Source organism: Macaca fascicularis, chromosome 9 (genome assembly GCF_037993035.2).
Source record: "Macaca fascicularis isolate 582-1 chromosome 9, T2T-MFA8v1.1".
Taxonomy (NCBI): domain Eukaryota; kingdom Metazoa; phylum Chordata; class Mammalia; order Primates; family Cercopithecidae; genus Macaca; species Macaca fascicularis.
In genome coordinates, this window is record NC_088383.1 from 122,186,185 (window position 1) to 122,205,545 (window position 19,361).

The 19,361-nt window shown below is 45.8% G+C and overlaps 1 protein-coding gene across 50 annotated transcripts in view; it reads left to right on the forward strand.

The window, feature by feature from the left end:
- The window catches only part of TCF7L2 (transcription factor 7 like 2), a 221,049-nt gene that overhangs the window by 192,809 nt on the left and 8,879 nt on the right, over positions 1-19,361 (forward strand). For 10 of the 50 annotated variants that reach the window (XM_045361528.2, XM_045361558.3, XM_074002743.1 and 7 more), the window contains 8 exons: positions 1,608-1,740; positions 4,370-4,472; positions 6,406-6,492; positions 11,401-11,541; positions 12,140-12,299; positions 12,752-12,859; positions 18,572-18,620; positions 19,218-19,268. In XM_045361528.2, the coding sequence (XP_045217463.2) occupies positions 1,608-1,740; positions 4,370-4,472; positions 6,406-6,492; positions 11,401-11,541; positions 12,140-12,299; positions 12,752-12,859; positions 18,572-18,620; positions 19,218-19,268 (832 nt within the window). The remainder of the gene's footprint in view (positions 1-1,607; positions 1,741-4,369; positions 4,473-6,405; positions 6,493-11,400; positions 11,542-12,139; positions 12,300-12,751; positions 12,860-18,571; positions 18,621-19,217; positions 19,269-19,361) is intronic. The other 40 variants (XM_074002726.1, XM_074002739.1, XM_074002746.1 and 37 more) reach the window with 7 other exon arrangements.

Sequence of the window (19,361 nt, forward strand, 5' to 3'; positions counted from 1 at the left end):
CTCCAAGAGGCCAGTTATACATAGGAATTGGTAAACCAGGCTGTTGGAAGCGTTGACTTCTTTTTCTGCAGTTTTTTTCTGGGGCATCTAGAGAGAAGGCCTTATTTTTCTTTCCACACATAACCACAAAAAAGTTAAAAGCACTTTTTAAAAGATGCTTTCCCCCTCAATTACCTGTGGTAAGAAATGCTGTTCCTATATTACATTCCTTCCTCACCCATTAAAAAAAAAAAAAAAAAAAAAAAAATGGACAGGAAGAGACCCAGTAAAGAGAACTAACTGCTTAGTGATCCCTGAACTCAACAGGCGCTAGTGGGCAGCACTAGAACCTTCCTTCTTTTCTTTTAATGCAATTCCTTTTCCTTGATGTTAATGCAAGTTGTGCCTTCCTAAAAGTAATAAAAGGAAATGAAGACACGTTCTGAAATGAAACTTGACTCTAATCCATTCATCATCTAATACTTGCCTCTTTATCTTCGCTGGTACCTAATCTGGTTAAATGTCCCTGTTGTAGGATTTTAGTGAAAATCCTCTATGGGGAATAGGGTTTTTTGCAATTGGATTACTCTCCGTAAATGGCCCAGTAGTTCGCTTGTTTCAGCTTAATTTTTTCTTTGTGATCTTGCTGGGCTAAGTTATAGCACAGTGTAGTGGAGTGGGGAGGGGTGGACTGAGCAGGAGGTGGGGAAAAGAGGAGGAGAATAATTTGGGAAAGCCTGGGTCTGGCAACTAGAAACATTTTTAAAATGCTTTTCTTCCCCCCACCCCGCCCTCTGCTTCTCTCCACTGACCCACCCTTCCCAAACATAAAAATGCCTGTACTTTGTTTTCTAGAACTGCCCATTTCTAAAATGCGTACCTTTTATTAGCCCAATTCGTCATCATCCAGTTAATGTATTAGCATTCCCGGATGACTTTCTAATGAAATTCCTAATGAATCAGGGCTGCTGTAATCTGCATAGAATATGCAGGTGATTGCCAGGCAGTTTAGAGCTTTCTGGTAAAGTTCACACTCCCACCCAAACCACGAGTGGGGCTTTGCGTCCATACTGTCTGAGAAGGACTGTAGCATGCCGGCTGTTTCTAAGGGCAGGGAGGGGATAGGAGCTGTCGGGGGCGGGGGGAGCGGTGGCTAAGGAGGCTGGCTGGGTGGGATTTGGGCCCGGCTGGTTTCTTTTAAGTGGTGGTTTTCCTAGATGGTCCCCTGTGCAGCCTGCCTGCCTCCTGGAGGTGGGGCCTCGGGGTAGGAGGTCCCCACCACATGCGGAAACGCAGTAGGCATGGGAGATTAAAGTCCCGGCTTCCAACTCACCTGCGGACGGGAAAAGTGCAGACTCTTGGGCTCCATAATGGGGTAGGGATGGAGAAGGTATTTTAAAAGCCAGGCTTAGTGGGGAAATAAAAACTAAAGCAGACCCAACCAGAGAGCTGTCTTACAACTATCTATTTATTCAGACTCGGGGGAGTATGGGACGGGCAGCGTTGAGTGCATCTTAGAAAATCCAGGTGGGAGGCTGCAGTCAGGGGAACCCACGGGCCGGGGGCTCTGAAGACCTGGGCTGCCGGAACCGGCTTGATGGTGTCTTTCTCTGTTCTCCTCCCCACAGTCGAACAAAGTGCCAGTGGTGCAGCACCCTCACCATGTCCACCCCCTCACGCCTCTTATCACCTACAGCAATGAACACTTCACGCCGGGAAACCCACCTCCACACTTACCAGCCGACGTAGACCCCAAAACAGGTAGGCCATGGGCTTGGGAGCCAAGGTAGAGCGCTGGTCCTGGGGTTCTGGGGAACCTGTTGAGGCCTCCACAGGAACCCCAGGGGCGGAGCAGGAGGGGACTGGGTGGGAACGGTGGTGGGGGGCCCCTGTTGCTTTTCTGGGTGTTGAAAAGGAAGCTCTTTGGGGTGATTGAGGCCTGGTGTGGGAGTGGTTTTCCACTCCCTTTGGAGAAGCTCATTTGCAGTGTTAAATATCTCTTCATGGCTTCCAGTGCCCCTGAAGGGGCTGTCTTGGGAACCCAGCTCTGAGTCCTCAGTATGTTTCAGGAGTGGCTTTTAACTCTAAGAGCCTCAGACAGACCTGGATGCAGGAATCATATGGAAGGCATTTCTTGGGTCCCTCCTCAGCTTCCTGGGAAGATGTGACAGCATGACTTTCCAAACCTCAGCTCCCTCGCTGGCTAAGAGGCTCCAGTCACTACTTGACAATGGCTTGTTGGTATAGCCTCAAAAAGCCACGTCACTGGATTCTGCATTTTCTTCGCTAATTTATTTAACAACTTTGTCCCCTACAATATTCTAGGTATTGCTGAGCCCATTTTACAGATGTGAATACTGAAGCCCAGGCAGGTTGCTTCATTTCTTCTTAGAACAACCAGTGGGTGTCTGGGAGAAGTTGCCATGCTTTTCAGTGTCCCTGTTGTTGTTGTTGTTTTGAAACAGAGTCTTGCTCTGACATTCAGGCTGGAGTGCCGTGGAGCGATTTTGGCTCCCTGTGACCTCTGCCTCCCAGTTTTAAACAATTCTCCTGCCTGAGCCTCCCAAGTAGCTGGGACTACAGGCATGTGCCACCATACCCAGCTAATTTTTGTATTTTTAGTAGAGACAGGGTTTCACCATGTTGGCCAGGCTGGTCTCTAATTTTTGACCGCCTCGGCCTCCCAAAGTGCTGGAATTACAGGCATGAGCCACCACACCCAACTCAGCAGCCCCTTTTTATCCCAGTCGTTCATTGACTGCTTTTTTCCCAAAGGGGAGAAGGAGAGAAGGTGGGGTTACTTTTAGTTCTCCTTCAACAAGATCTAAATCAGGCAGGCAGCCCCAGCTCCTGGTGGGGTGGTCTTGGGAGAACAGGTAAGCTTAGTGTGTGTCTTTCAGGCTACCCAGTATGTTGGTAGGAGTTTCCCTTCCCAGCTCAGTAATTGGAAGGATGGGTTTAAGTTGGTGATCACGCATCACTTCGTTAGAGGGGATTGGTAGTGCTGGGGTAGGTAGAGGGGATTGGTAGTGCTGGGGTAGGTAGGCTGCCTGGTTAGGCGGCCTTCACTGCCCCTGAAAGAAGCCACACATGAGCTGGGTTTTACTGGTCTCTGAGCCCCTTTGTGCTGGTGCAGGACTGAGCCTGGTGCTTGGATGCCTGGCCGCCTCCTCCAGCCGGCCCCAGGCTCCACCAGTGAATGGCAGCGTCAACGTCTCATTTAAATAATGGTAGTACAGGGAATAGCTTTTAAATGGTTATCGTAAAACATATGATTAACGTCTGTGGACTGTTTACTTTTCCTCTGCGAACATTCTTTCAAGTGTGCAAATGGCTCAGTGTAGGGTCCAAGCCCAGCTAATCTGTTTGGTTTTTGTAATAGAGAGAAAGCAATGTCTGCATGAAAATGTCACCCAGGGAGACTTAATTTACAGATTAAAAGCTTCCTGAATGAATTTTTTAAAAAATGAAGTCGTTTTCATCCACGAACATGCAGTCTGTTCCCTCCTTTACTCTGTTTTAATTCTGTGGTATTGTGCCTTTTGCCTCCCACTTCAACGGCACAGATCAGTTCTTCTCTGTCAGAGTCGACTGTAGAATGTGCTCCTGTGGAACTGGCAGGCATGCGGCGGCACGTACTTGCAGAATCCCCTCACGTGTGCCTTGTGAAGCTCTTAGCCCCTGCAACGCACAAGGTGCCCATTCAGCAGATGGGCTTACTCCCCACAGGTGACTCTGTCCCCTAGCGGATGAAGTTCCAGAATGGAGTACACAAGCCTCCAACACCTCCTTGTCTGTTCAGCTCTGGTTCTACCTTGGATAGGATGCCACATGGCATTTGATCAGTTTCTCCAGCTCATCCAAATAGAGGCGGAGACATTTTAGAGGAGTCACCATTTTTGAAAAAAAGCAAGGGTAGTAACCTTTTGAAGGCCACAGCTCAAAAAGTCTGTTAGAAATCAGAGGAGTAACTTTCGTGCAGGTAAGGCATGAAACTCCGCAGGGTGAAGGGCCCATGTTGTAAGAGCAACAGGGATTACCATTGCTTCATTCCCCACCAGCTGCCGAGCCTTTTTGAGGTTGTTTCTTTTAAACTTGAAACAATCACACCAGTCACGTGAGGCAGAAAGACCCAAGATGGCATATATCTGAGTCTACCCACTATCCCAGTCCATTTAGAAGGAGATAAACTAATTTTTCAAACTGAGGCTAAGGGAAAATGAGATGAAACCTACCAACAACTCTTAGGATTTGTAATCACAAATGAACCTTGTGTTAGGATTCCAGAAGAGATGCCTCTCTTCCTCCTCTTTCCCTGTTCCCATCCCCTAACGAGTTGCTCTTTCCCTCTCTCCCTCCTTTGTACCTAAAATGCTGCTTCTTCCCTCAGGAATCCCACGGCCTCCGCACCCTCCAGATATATCCCCGTATTACCCGCTATCGCCTGGCACCGTAGGACAAATCCCCCATCCGCTAGGATGGTTAGTACCACAGTAAGGAGTTCCATTTTTTAATTTCCTTTTTGTTTCTTACACGGGCATGCTTATTATTTATTCTGTACGTGTGTGTGTGTGTGTATGTGTGTGTTAGAAGCCAGGGTTGGGGAGGGGGCTGTGGGAGGGCACAGGAAAGGTGTTGCTGAGGTGTCCTGGCAAATCCATAGCCATTCAGATGGATTCTGTAGGAAAAGAGTTATTGGCACTTAGCATTTCGAGACCATGGTCCCCAAAGTCTCTGTGGACAGAGGTGCCCTGAAGATCCTTTGGGAATTGCAGAAGACTCCTGGGACTTCCACCCAATGAAGCTGATCATGGCCTTTCTGCTGTTGGCTTCCCAAACTGCAATCATGTCATTGGGTTGAGGCTGCCGAGTCCTCCCTTTTAGGTGTTACATATTTGAGGCCACGGAAGCGGGAACAAGAACTGCCTTGTTTTGAAATCCGGGGTTGGGATTAGGGCATGTTCTCGTATGATTCCAGGACACCCCACCTCATGCTGAGCATTAGTCCCAAGTTGACAACAGCAGTGGAAAGTTTTGTCTGTTGAGAAGCTCCTTGGGACTGAATCAGCATCTCTCTGAGAGTCTTTGCACGTGAATGACTGTGAACAGTGGGAATGGGGCAGTTGGAACTGTCATTGCAGCATGTGGGGCCTTCACAAGCATCAGTCCTAGTTCCTGGCAGTGCCAGATTATTTGACTGTCTTTTGCAACTTAAAAAAACTGTGTTTTAAATTCAGAGTAGAAAGGCCTTTGATGCATTAGCATACTGTGGCGGGTTGTGTGTATGTGTGTTTTTGCATGAGCACGTGTGTAATATGTGTTTCGTGGTTGTTTCTTTGGATATATTTCTCCTTGTTTGTCAGTGATCTGAACAACACAGGACAATACATTGAATGCTAAAAGGAATAAATCCTGGTAAAACTCAGGTTTGAGTCTTATGGAAGACGGCCTTACAAAGCCTTAAGGAAGATAACATTTTGGAGTGGCTTACCCCACAATTCTACCTGTATTTTTTTTTTTTTTTTGGTTTGTTTGTTTTTTTTAAAAAAAAAACAGATTGCATTATGTAGTAGCTATACCAAATACCAACCCCGGGTGTAGTTTCTGTTTCTTTGTCTCGCCTTATTTTTATTGGGAGGGTAGACAGGAACATGAGCTTGTGACCCATTTCTTCTAAATAGATGGGGCCAACCCTCAAATAGTTCTCAGTGATCATTTGCCCCATTCAGCTGATGGGGAGATATTTGAAGGCTAGATAAAAAGGAATAGCCAACTCAGACAACCCTCTGTCAGAAAAAGTTGTGTGTCTTTCATGAGGATGCTATTTTGCATGTTGCTGTATTTTTTAATTATTGTAATGAGGTGTGATTGTCTATTGGTTACCCACAATTCTTCTTGGGGACTCTCCCCCCGGTAACTCTTGTCAACACTTGTTAATTTGACAAAAGGCTACAAATTAAGCTCTGTTAATTTAATGTTTTCTCACCGAGATCTAAATACCGAAAGAGGCCCAAAGCGCAACTGAAGTCCTTTGATTCACTGTACTTTATTTTGGTATAAATTTACATTCATTATTGTTTTCCTTTGGATGTGTAGCCCTCAATTAGTGTGATGGCTCCATTAAAGCAAGCGAGACTTCGCCTTTAATTATTACAACAAAACACCTAGTTTCAGCTTGGGGAGAGGGTCTCTATTGACATAAGCAGAGGTTATAAAATTTAATTAGCCATTCCTATCAGATTTATGGCATTCAAATTGTTCTGTGTTTCTTCCCTTTGATCCTTCCTGTACAATCCCCAAGATTTTTGTTCTGATCAAATGAGAGTAAAGCTTACTGTGCAGAGAGAACTTTTCCCTTTTCTTCTTTTCCTTGTCCCCACCCCCACCCTTGTTTCAAGTCTCTTACTTTGTACCCCTTCTTTGCAGGCAAGGGCAACCAGTGTACCCAATCACGACAGGAGGATTCAGACACCCCTACCCCACAGCTCTGACTGTCAATGCTTCCATGTCCAGGTGAGTTCCAAGAACCGGGGCCTTCCTCCAAGGCCACGGGTGACTTCTCAGGAAGTTCCCTAGATGGCCACCAGGCCACCCAGGGACCACGGCTACATGTAGTTCTATTAGTGTAAAGCCAATGTGACATTAGATTGTACTCCCAGAAAATCCTGAAAAATTGCCCTGAAATTCCAAGGTAAGTGATGTGTTTCTGGGTAAAATTTTTGAGTCGCTCAGGTGAACAATGTATTTGAAAGAATTAAGAAGGCAAGGGAGAAACAGGACCGAAGCTTCTTGAAATGCCATTTCTCTGTTGTCCTGTCCTCGGCAAGAAAGGTAGCGGTGAAGGTAGTTTTATTGTTATACCAAGAAGAGTTCGAATAAAGATTACTGGTGTTTTCAAAGCTCAGACTCTGATTCCAAGTCAACAAGCAAGCATCCGCCTCCTCCCCTCGAAGGTAGCACTGTCCAGTAGAAGTATAGTGTGAGCCACAGAGGGAATTTTAAATTTCGTAGTAGCTGCGTTTTTAAAAAAGGTTTTTTTTTAAAAAAAGATAAAATTATTTTTAATGACATGTTTTTATTCAATGCAATATAGCCAAAATATTATCATTTTAACATGCTATCCCTGGACAACAACTATTAATAAGATGTTATGTTCTTTTTTGTACTGAGCTTTGGTACAAAATCTGATGTGTATCTTATACACACAGCACTTCTCAGTTTAGACTGGCCACATTTCAAATATTCAATAGCCACACGTGGTTGGTGCATATCATAGTGGTCTGTACAGCTCTAAGTCTTTGAAAGTTAAAAAAAAAATCATGTGTGTGTGTGCTGTACATTCATATGTATTTATATTTCAGCATAGAAATATATTTACAAGATACACTCCTATCCCCATGTTCTTCTTTTCCTCCCTCTGATTAATTCTGGCTAATTTTTCAGTGACTGCTAGTTTATTTACAAACTGGTTGGCAGCAGTATGTTTAAGTAGTCGCTAATTGTTTCTAATGATAGTTTTATTTTCTGTTCATCTGATTTTCAGTCAAGTTAATTAAATCGGTGGAGGTTTAGACTTTGCTGATGGTCTGAAATCACCAACCCATTCTGATGATGGCACATAATGAAATTAGCATGCATTACATGGCAGGGATGCTGTCCCCAGCTTCTTTCCCCAATCCCTGCGGCCAACATGTCAAGCCAAGACCAGAGAAGGGCCTGGAAAGACAGGTCAAGATGCTGCTTTTCCTACTTACAAAACAGTAATTTTGGCAGTGACAGAGAGTTACGTTCATTAAGAAAAACAAACTGTGGCATATCTAGCATCGGTAACTATGCCATGGATATTGCAGTTGAAAAGACCCATTTTCTACCTGCGATAGATCATCAAAATTTCAAAATCCATGCCAGTATTAGTTAGGCAGGAAAACGCTCGTGTGTTCTCTGGCCTGGAGAGAAGAGGAAGCATACACTTAGTAAATAGTGTCATCACAGCTTCACAAAGCATGGGAATGAATAGGGGGTCTCCCAGGTGGAGAGCACCCAGGGACCATGGCTACACGTAGTTCTATTAGTGTAGCAGCTTATAGTCCACAGCTCCTCTTCCCACCTTGCCAGCATTTGTATATTGCACCTGGTTCTTTTTCATGTTTGTTTATTTGGTGCATTCCGGAGGTTAAAAGTGGTAAAGTAATTGTAGGATAGGGATTGGGGTTAAGCTGATCGATTGAATTATCATTAGGAGGTTAGTCGATGATTTATAGGTGGGCAGGGGGTGGAGGAAAGGAAGGGAACATCAGGAAGAAAGGTTAGGGCCTCAAGGTGCGGGGAGAGGCGGCCGATTCCCCAGGTAGGCCAAATGAAAGTTAGCTAGTTAAAAAGCGTATACAGCAAATTAAATACATTATTGTGGTAATGGGGCGACAGAAGTATAGGTCTATTATACTTATGGCAGTTATAGCAAATGTAGGCAGCTTGCCCTGTTCCAGAACATCCTTTGATATTCATTCTATTCGGCAGTGGGGCCAGGACTTCTCAGAATTAAGTGATGGGTCATTATACTTTAAACACCATGGAGAAGCCTAGATTGGCAATTAAACAGCTCTTGCTGACACTCACTTGTGCCACCCTGTGACCCCCTTTAGATTGAGATGTTGGAGCTCCGGGCCCTCAGCCCGCTAAATTGGTGCAAGGCTCTTCTCCTGACGAGAGCCGGCTCTGAAATCTGCCGGCTTCAAAGGGAGCGAGATCATGTATAAACCATAATGTGGGTGCACCGTGGCTCACAAAAAATAAGGCAGGAAGAGATGAAATGTTACAAGTGCAAGGGGGAAAATGAGAGAATAATGACAAACCTAATGCAACTCAAAGCAGGATTGTTGCACAGGAAAATGCATCCTACTGCTTGTGCATAAAATCAAGGCCGGCAGATGACATCCGGTTAACAGAAACGTGTCAACAGTGAAGTAAAGTGAGAGTGAGTAAGAGAGAAGCCCCTGAGACAGCCAGAAACAAAAATTAGTTGTTCTTAACAAGTTAAGGTTCATCATTATATTCTGGCTTGGAGCCATGAAAGCAGACGGGGGTATATAATGAGCTGCTTAGAATTTTTAGGGTGTTTATTGCATTTCATGAAATAGTTGTCTGCAGACAGGAATTTCTTAAGCGAAGGTATGTGTATACAGCCCACATCCACGTTCATACCCGGTCTCTTTCTGTGCCGAACATTTTTCAGATACGGGAATATACGTGTAGGTATGGGAACTTAGAAATGTGTCTTCTTCGTGGCAGCATTGGAAGTTTGCACCCCAAAATGTGCTCAGATTGTGGCGTCTTCCCATGGTATTTGGTGTATGTACACACACGTACACATACACACTCACACACACAGCCTTGTTCTGTCTCCCCCCTCCCTCTCCCTCGCACGTCTGTACACATATTCTCAGTCTGCACGAAGGGAACATATGTATTTGAGGAATGTCAGGCCTTTAAAATTCACAGTAAAAGCTGCCACCCACCACTTCACCCAAGGGTTTCCAAGAACACATGTTCTTAGCTTCTGTTTCCTCTGAGGCCTTCGAGCAGTGGGAAGGAACAGGGTGTCACTTGGAGCCCAAGTGTCTCCCAAGGGCTCTGCTTTTTTTTGTTTTTCACATTATTTTGAGGGGAAGGGGATGAAGGTTGTTAGCTTGTTTGTTTCCTTACATTTTCCTTCTCTCTCTTACTTTTTTGATACATTCAAAGGACTCGTATGGTTGTTATTTTTAAAGTCATGTCATGCAGTCTGCACCACTGGCTTAAATGTGTAAAGGCAGTGGCAGGAGAGGCCACATCAGATCGGGGTGGGATTTTTGAGTGAAATGTCTACCGTGGCTTGGGCCTTCTTCAAGAATCAGCATTGTTCATTAACTTTCCCTCCTCTGTTGATCTGTGTAGATTCAGTTAGTACTTTAATCATTCTATTATTTTTCACATTAACGTTTGTTACCTCATTTTGGCTGAATGGAAACTATCTCTAGCCTGCTTCTGGAAGAAACTTTGTAAATAAATACGGAATCCTTTTGAGAGAACTGTCGTGATAGATCCTCATTAGGCAGGCCCTCTAGTTCCCACCAGAATTGGCTTTGTGAAGAGCAGGTTATTATTCCTTGGGTGGTACGTTGGACTCTTTTGGTTTGGACTTATTAAGAAAGCAACAGTTGCCATGATCTTCATCTGTACAGCTTCCCATCTGCTCCCTTGAATCACCTTGCCAGGTTGGAGCAGGAGGCTGCCATTTTGTTTTCTTTCGGGATTCTGCCCTCTCCCTCACTACTTTTTTCTATAGTAGGATATGTTGCTTGAAGAGGGGCGAGTCTTCCAACCCAGTACAAATCATGGTGACACAATGCAAAAGAGAAAATGAGAAAGGTGTTTGATCCAGTTGTCAGTTTGCAGATGGGCCAAGAATAGGTTGAAATTAGCTCTCTCTGTCCTGGCTAATGTACTTGGTTGGGAAATGCCAATTAAGGCCCTAAAATGTGTCTTAGAGAACTGTCCAAAAAATGAGCAGCATGAGAGGAGAGAAAATAAACTGTATCTTTCATTTATAATTTTGATAATCATTTAGGAGACTTCTTGATGATGCATAGACAATATATGAAGTAAAAGTGATATAGGGATCCTAAATTTTAGAGGAGAAAGGGCATACAAATCAGAATCAAAGCTTTATTGTGTGTGTGTGTGTGTGTGTGCACCTGTTCTTTCCTTTCCTTTTATTTTTTGCATCTTTCCATAACGGGATACAAACTTATTTAAAATGTCCATGACTTATGATATGAACCAAATAGGAACTATTTGAATTTTCCCTGTCTTCCTGCCTCACTCTCTCCCATTCCTGTCAAATGATGGGACACAACGCAAAAGAAAAATAAAAATTGTATTGCACTTCATCAACAGGATGAGGCCTAATGAGGCTTGCACAGCATTGTCAAAAATGTATGTATATTTCAACCACGTTAATATTTTATTTAGCTGTCAATATACAACAAAAGATTTCACCTTTCATTTTAGAGCTGATTAGGACTTAGGAAATTGTCTTCTTAGATGCCACTAATAATGCCTCAAAAAATAAGTGGACGTGCGATTTCTGGCAGGTAGTCCAGGCCCACTTTTCCGCCCAAGTACGTCAGTTAAATTTGTTTTTTGCTAAATATGTTAAAAATCATAATGTCTTATGTCAGTAGCAATAATGAAGGGGGAGATTGGCTTTAATGACATTATGAGAATCATTATGTTTAATTTATCGCTAATTAATGCTGACAGGTTTCATATGCCTTGCGTTGCTTTCATGTGAGTGTTACGTGCTGTTTTTTTTTTTTTCTTTTTAATTGTGTGTACACATTCCTCCTCATTCATTCATTTTGATTCTGACGATTTACACAGCTTTCTGTCTTCTAGGTTCCCTCCCCATATGGTCCCACCACATCATACGCTACACACGACGGGCATTCCGCATCCGGCCATAGTCACACCAACAGTCAAACAGGAATCGTCCCAGAGTGACGTCGGCTCACTCCATAGCTCGTAAGTGTTGCTGTTTTTCTCACTTCTTCGTTGCCGCAGTGTTCTGCAAGCCTGTTGCAGCTACTGGGTGGTGGTCTTCTCCCTAAGGTTGGCCTCGTTTGGTTTGACTCCAGCCAATACCCAGGCTGTGTGGGCTCTGCCTCCCTTACAAAGATAGAGAGAGTGCACAGTGGCAGAATCTCACTGCACCACCGCGGGTTAGAACAGAACTGTTTTCTGTGTGTGTACTTGGATACACTGGGATTTGCAACCACTTCCCTGCCCCCTAACCCTGTACTTGAACATTTGGAGCTTTGTTCTGCAAGCAGGAGAAAACCCTGCCGAGGTGAAGACAGCAACCATGTGCTTTCCTCTCTGGCTTGGGAAAATTGTGTATTTGTGAAACTTGAGGAAGTGATTGCAAAATCCCTCCCTTCCCCCAACCCCTCCCCAAGCTATTTTCATTCCATTTTCCGGGGTAGAGAAGACTAAAAACATGGTTTTTCATCCAAAACTGCAAGACTTGGGGGTTAGGAGACAAGGAGATACGCGCTGTGCCATGGAGGAAGTTGGACCACTACCTTGTTTATTGGGTTGTGTCTGTTTTGTCTGTCTCCAGAAAGCATCAGGACTCCAAAAAGGAAGAAGAAAAGAAGAAGCCCCACATAAAGAAACCTCTTAATGCATTCATGTTGTATATGAAGGAAATGAGAGCAAAGGTCGTAGCTGAGTGCACGTTGAAAGAAAGCGCGGCCATCAACCAGATCCTTGGGCGGAGGGTAGGTGATGCCCTTCTCAGGGAGAAGTGGGGGGTGGGTGGTGAGGGACCAGAGTGCAGCAGGTCAGGTGGCAGAATGTCTCTGTCCCCATTTCTTTGGAGAATTCTTGCCCTTCAGCCACATTCTGAGTCCTCGAATGACCTTCATGGAGTCAGGACTAGTTATTCTGCACTCAGATAGCATTCAGAACAGCCACAGCCATACTCTTCCCCCACCCGAGAGAGTGAGTAAATGACAGAATGACATAGATAACAAATCAAGTTTTGTCTAAATATTCCTGTTAGTGCCAGGACCCAGCAAACAGTCAGTACGTACAGATTATACCATTTCTGGATAGACTCAACCAAAAAAACAGCAGCATTTATTCCCTGACCTTGGCTTAGTGTATGATGTTCTTTCATGCTTTTCTGTTTGTTCATGTCTTTCTCGTCTGCACCCCACATCCCCTCCAGTGGCACGCACTGTCCAGAGAAGAGCAAGCGAAATACTATGAGCTGGCCCGGAAGGAGCGACAGCTTCATATGCAGCTGTACCCCGGCTGGTCCGCGCGGGATAACTATGTAGGTGGATCGTTTTCCTTAGGATAAGAGTCTGTAGAGCTGTGTTGTGCGTCTATATGGACAAAGAAAACAGGACCTGCCACTTGACTGGGGTGGGCCTCAGGAGCGTCCAGTCTGCCCACTTTGAGGACCAGTAGCATCTTCCTGGATCACTAAAGTGCAGGGAGGGACTTCCAGTATGGATGGTTTGATCAGCTCGCAGTCATTCTTCGGGGTGGAGAGAGGAGGCTGCAGTCCCATTGTTCCAGCTCAGGACCAATGAGGTTGATTTGGTGCTTGTCTGCTTCCTAGAGGAGGCAAGGCTCTAGGATACACCCAGAGGACCTTATGTTCTGAATTAGGTTCCTCAGGCTCCTCAGCAGTGATCAGTGGTATGGCCTAGGGAAGACCTGTGGGAGGTGTGGAGGAACAGAATTTAATTCCTCCCAGGTCTTTCAGCAGGCCCTTTACCCTTAAGAAGGAAAAAGAAAACTATTGCTTTGTGCCATGGTGCAGTAGAAGTTAGAAGCCTATTTCATCCTGAGAAGAGCATGATGGGAATATCCCTGAAAGCAGCCAGAGGAAGTCAGCCTTTGGCAGGATGCATGGACAGGGGCAGGGAAAAGTGTACTGTGTGGTGTGTGTGATCCTGGGCTCTGTGTTGGCTACAGGATCTGCCTAGTCCTCTCTTGGGTTGTAGGAAACACCATGGTATGATTGTTTTTACTAATTGCAGTGGTTGTGACCCCACGATTCCTCTCCTCCCATGAGCACACTGTCTTCCAGAGACTCCTGTCCACTCTTAGGGGAAAACCAAAACTTGTCTTAAGGCCAGCACAGGCCTCTCATCCCCTTCCTGTCAATGTCTTAGAACCGTGGATGGTTACTTTTCCAGTTACTTTTGACTCTCCCACTGGCATCATCCGCGGTGAAGCAGCTCTACGTTTGGGGGTTGAGGTCATTAAATTATTACTGAACTGAGTGTGCACTTACCGTGCACAAGTTATTACAGGGATTCAGAGTTAAGTCGGACATCTTTACTCCCTCAGAACTTAGCATCCGCCAGGAGATCGCAAACATCTGCGGGCCTATGTGATCCTGAGGAGGAGCTGCTTCTGCCTGCTCTGATGAGTGATTTCAGGCCTCCTTCCTCTTTCTTCTCATACTTTTAAACCCGTGCTTGCAGTGCAGACGAGGGAGAAGGGAGGTGCCCCTGGCCATCTTTCTCGAGGCCCTGCCCCCCTAACTGGCAGCGCTAGACTGTGCTCCTCCTGGGAATTGAATCAGGAAGGAGTGCTGGCACCTCTTGGATGGCGCGTGTGTTCTACTGAGAGAGCCCTTGTCGCTGACAGATGGGCTTGCACGGGGTCTCCACTGCTTGGGACCTTTCTGTTTGTCCCCAGCATGTGTGCAGTGGGGAAGCCTTTCTTCTGGAGCTGAAAGGAAGAGGATGAGAAAGTGAATGCTCTCCCACAGGCTTGCTGTTCACCCCCACCTGACCCTGAGGTGGAGATTTCCAGCAGCAGGCAGGCTCCATAGCCTCCACGTACACAACCATATCATTTCAGGAAAGCTGCTCTCCTGTTTTCAGGTCAGAAGTTCTTAGAGTTCATCTTGAGCTTCTACCTGCTACAGACCCAATTCTTTGAGTAATCTAGAATGATACCACAGAGCGGAATTCAGCTTCTCTGTAGAGATCATATCCCCGATAGACATTTTGGGTCATAGTAGGGCCTTCATGTACAGCTGTGCAGGGCGTGCACTGCACAACTCTAGAGTATGTCATTTACACTGGGGTCTATGTGAATGGTGCCCCCTGGAGTTGTGCAGGGTGAAATCTCTACAAAGGTACAAGGCAGACTGTGATAGCTTCAAAAGAATACCGTGTTTGACTTGCCTCAGAGTCGTTTAGAGAAAGTATTGCTCGAGGCTTTTTGTGACATACTTTCTGGGTTTCAGAAGGGCTGTGAGGCACTCAAAATGGCTTTAGCTCAGTTTTAAATTTGGAAGATGGTTTGGTATAATAAGGGAACTCCTGAGACGATTTGAGGTTTAGAGATCTGGATTTAGGGCTCTAGGAACTTTATCTCTTGTAAGAGGTACTTAGATTCCTATTACAATGACTCATTACACATGGGTGTGAACACACACACTCACACTCACTCCTTCCTTTTATGCACTAGGGAACACTGGGACTAAGAACCGCAGCATTGAAGCTTTTATGGGTTTGAATGTGGTAGCAACTTACTAGTATTTTTTTTTTTTTTTAAACTAACTTGACATGGGAGTTTCCATAAATTACTTTGGTCATTGTAAACTCCAAAAGGTTCTTCTGGAAAATATTTCCTGAGCTCGCCTCATGCCTCTTTCACATTCCTGCTTTTCCAGCCAACTGGTAACGGAAGACTTTATGTCTCTACCTTCGGAAAACAGAATTGAGTGAAAACAGCCACATTTGGGTTGTCAGACTTGGCACATTCTCTAGAGACCAAGAGAAAAAAATCTTGAGTCCCACAGTGGTATCTAACCCCTGGGGTTATATTTGACATTGTTTCCTTTCTAACCCTCTACACTAGGTAAAGGATAGAGGTCCCATGCCATTTGCTCACCTGGGTTTCTTTTCTTCCACCGCTATATTAGGCCCTTTCTTTCTTCTGTGACATTTAAGGGGGTAGTAGGGTGGCCACCTCCCTGGAGACGCATCTTCCTCTTCACTAAGCTTAGGGTTTATCCACTTTCTCATGTCTTCTTTTTGTTAAAACACAGTCCCTGTCCTCCGGAAGTCTCTGGTCTAAATGAGAACTTCTTCAGTAGTCACCATCTCTATGCTATATCCTAAAGGGACAGCTTCCTTGTGGGTAGAGGAATTTCCAGATGCCTCCACAGTGTATTGCAAGGAACTGGAAATGGAGATGCTTTTTCACACGTGGCTGAGAAGCCCTTGTCTATGGGGATGCTGATACTCCATGAAGTTAACACATTTCTGTGCCCGGTTTTTATGAATACTTCAGGCTCCTAAATGAACTGAAACTAGGCCCATCTGCCTGTTCCAGGACAGCCAGGTGGCACTTTGCCCCTCACGTGGGAGAGGCGCGGGCATGGAGATGGTCTGTTGCAGGCCCATGAGATGCCAGCTTCATGATAAAGCACGTGAAGTCCTTTTAAAAGAAATTATACGTGAAGGGACATAGCACGTTTCAATAAGAGCCCTGAACAGAAGGCCAAAACAAAGCTCCCAAGTGGCACAGGCCCCTTGACCTCATAGAAGAGACAGGCCATTTCTACAACAGATGGCCCTCAGCCCTAGGGTGGAGCCTAAGCTTGGTGGCATCACCGAGCTTGAGGTTCTCCTGACAGAGCCTAATGTGTTCTCGAGTTCCTCCCTTCCTCCCTTCCTCCCTTCCTCCCTCCTTCCCTCCTTCCCTCTTCCTTCCTTCCTTCCTTCCTTCCTTCCTTCCTTCCTTCCTTCCTCCCTCCCTTCCTCCCTTCCTCCCTCCTTCCCTCCTTCCCTCTTCCTTCCTTCCTTCCTTCCTTCCTTCCTTCCTTCCTTCCTCCCTTCCTCCCTTCCTCCCTTCCTCCCTCCTTCCGTCCTTCCCTCTTCCTTACTTCCTTCCTTCCTCCCTTCCTCCCTTCCTCCCTCCTTCCCTCCTTCCCTCTTCCTTCCTTCCTTCCTCCCTTCCTTCCTCCCTTCCTCCCTCCTTCCCTCTTCCTTCCTTCCTTCCTTCCTTCCTTCCTTCCTTCCTTCCTTCCTTCCTTCCTCCCTTCCTCCCTTCCTCCCTTCCTCCCTTCCTCCCTTCCTCCCTTCCTCCCTTCCTTCCCTTTTTTCTGAGATGGAGTCTTGTTCTGTCGCCAGGCTGGAGTGCAGTAGCACAATCTCAGCTCACTGCAAGCTCCGCCTCCCAGGTTCACGCCATTCTCCTGCCTTAGCCTCCCGAGTAGCTGGGACTACAGGCACGTGCCACCATGCCCAGCAAATTTTTTGTATTTTTAGTAGAGATGGGGTTTCACCATGTTGGCCAGGATGGTCTCGATCTCTTTACCTTGTGATCCGCCCGCCTTGGCCTCCCAAAGTGTTGGGATTACAGGCGTGAGCCACTGCGCCCAGACCTCAAGTTTCTTTCTACCTGTCATTGTCTTTTTCTCTTCTGAGCTGACATCAACATATTGTGAGAAGCTTTAGGCGAAGGCAACTTTTAGCTGTTCTGAAACATATAGAAATGTAAGACCATTTCATTTCGAGGTATGCCAGGCAGCTACTTCATCTGGGCAGGACTATGAGGGGAGGGAGAACTAGTTCAATCCGGAATGAGGCAGTCACCCTTTCCTGAATTCCCCCCAGTCCCATTCCACATTTGCAACCTCGAGCAGATGGTCAGGATACCAAGAAGGATCAGGTTGGAGAATATGAAAGACTCTATGCAGTTCATCCCCTAAACCCCTCACTGAAAGAGCTTCCTTGGAGGGTAGGCATTAAACATGCAGGCAGCAGAGCTTTGTGGTTGAGGGCTTTGGAGCCAAGACCACCTGAGTTCTCTCCTGGCCCCACCACTTGCTAGACGTGTGGCCCTGGCAAAGTTACCTAACTCCTCAGTGTTCTCCTCTGTGAGACTGGAATGGCGGTAATACCTGTTGAAGAGGATCGTTGTGAGGATTAAAATGAGTCCATCTGCGTAGCACACCTAGAATCATGCCTGGCACCTGGCATAGGCTCAATACATGTACCCATTCTCGGGAGGAATCGTATCCTCATTGTGTCAGCTAGAAGAGAATTGAGGGAACGTCTTTCTTACAGATGTCCACTCAGCAGGTTTTTGTTTGTTTGGTTTGTTTTCTTGTTTGTTTGTTTTTAAACAGAGTTTCACTCTTGTCACCCAGGCTGGTGTGCAGTAGCATGATCTTCGCTCACTGCAACCTCCGCCTTCCGGGTTCAGGTGATTCTCCTGCCTCAGCCTCCCGAGTAGCTGGGGCTACAGGCATGCACCACCATGCCTGGCTAATTTTGTGTTTTTAGTAGAGGCGGGTGTTTCACCATGTTGGCCAGACTGGTCTTGAACTCCTGACCTCAGGTGATCCTCCCACCTTGGCCTCTCAAAGTGCCAGGCTTATAGGCATCAGCCACTGCTCCCAGCCCACTCAGCAGTTGTGAAAGGAGCCCATACGCTTCCTGGTCCTATTTTACCCTTTTCCCCCACATCTTTAAAAACCAGCTCTAAGAGAAGCCCCTGCTAAAGCTTTCATTCTCTTCATTGAGAATGGGACCCTTTGGCATTCATAAGTAAGAGCTGTGAGCAGGTCAGGCAGGGCAGCCCTTGAAGCTGGTGCAGCCATGACCACCTTCATGTGCTCCTCAAAGATGGACTCTCAGACTGCTTGCAATGTCGTCATCCCACTCCTCTCCGAATCTTCCTTGTGCAGTCCCCCCTTCCCTTTTATGGATCCAATGCTGTGGGTCAGGTTTGACAATGGACATAGGTATATGAGAAATGAGAGCTTCCCTTCACCACCCACCAATCCCTTCTCTTCTCCTAAGAAGGGCGTGTCCCTCCAGCTGGGGTACAATGCAAGGGCATTTGGCTTGAAGCGGGGTTGGAGGTTGGACAAATACCGGGAGTTGATGTGGATGGAGATGGCAGTATGATCACTTCCTCCTGCCTTCTCCTTCCAGGTGCGCCCAGACACTCTTCTCACGTCTGTTTCTTGCAATAATTCCCTGTGTTTTGTCTGTTCATCTAGGGAAAGAAGAAGAAGAGGAAAAGGGACAAGCAGCCGGGAGAGACCAATGGTAAGTGACAATCATCAGGTTAGAGGAAGAAGCCGTAGCCTGAGGACCACCCTTTTATGTTAGGTTTCCATCTGGGGGAGGCAGGAGAAATTCAAGGCCAGGACATTGTGGGGGAACCCTTCTTAGCCAGCCTTTTTGTTTATGCATTTTAATTAATTGCTTCATGACTGCCCTTTTAAAGCTAGTAACATCCATTGTTGCATGAAAAGCACATTGTAATTCTAGTGGAATGTGTTTTAAAATAACTGCAAAGCCTATAACTGGAGAGCAAGCGGTAGGCATGCCTATGCCGGGATTTATACAGTCTGCTTATTTTGTATGTGCCTGAGAAGGAATGAGGAGGGGGCGGGGCTTAGGGGAGTAGGAGGGGGTGTGTGTGAGTGTTTGATATTAACTGGGCTGTTCCTGAATGTTCTGATGCATGCCTTTACAGTGGTAAATTACACCCATTTTAAATTAAGGAGGTTTGTCATTCTCTAGAAGAAATTAGAAATACTGCATAGGCAATCTCAGAGGTCCCTTGGAGAAGGCCAGGCTTTTACAAACAAACAAAACAAAAATTTTGAAGGCTTTGTATAATTTGTTCTTTTTTTTCAGAACACAGCGAATGTTTCCTAAATCCTTGCCTTTCACTTCCTCCGATTACAGGTGCTAATGTCATTTTGAGTCATTAAAATAGTTGATAAACTGTTTTTTTAATTTTTCTTGCCATTATAGTTTTATTAACATTTAAACACGTAT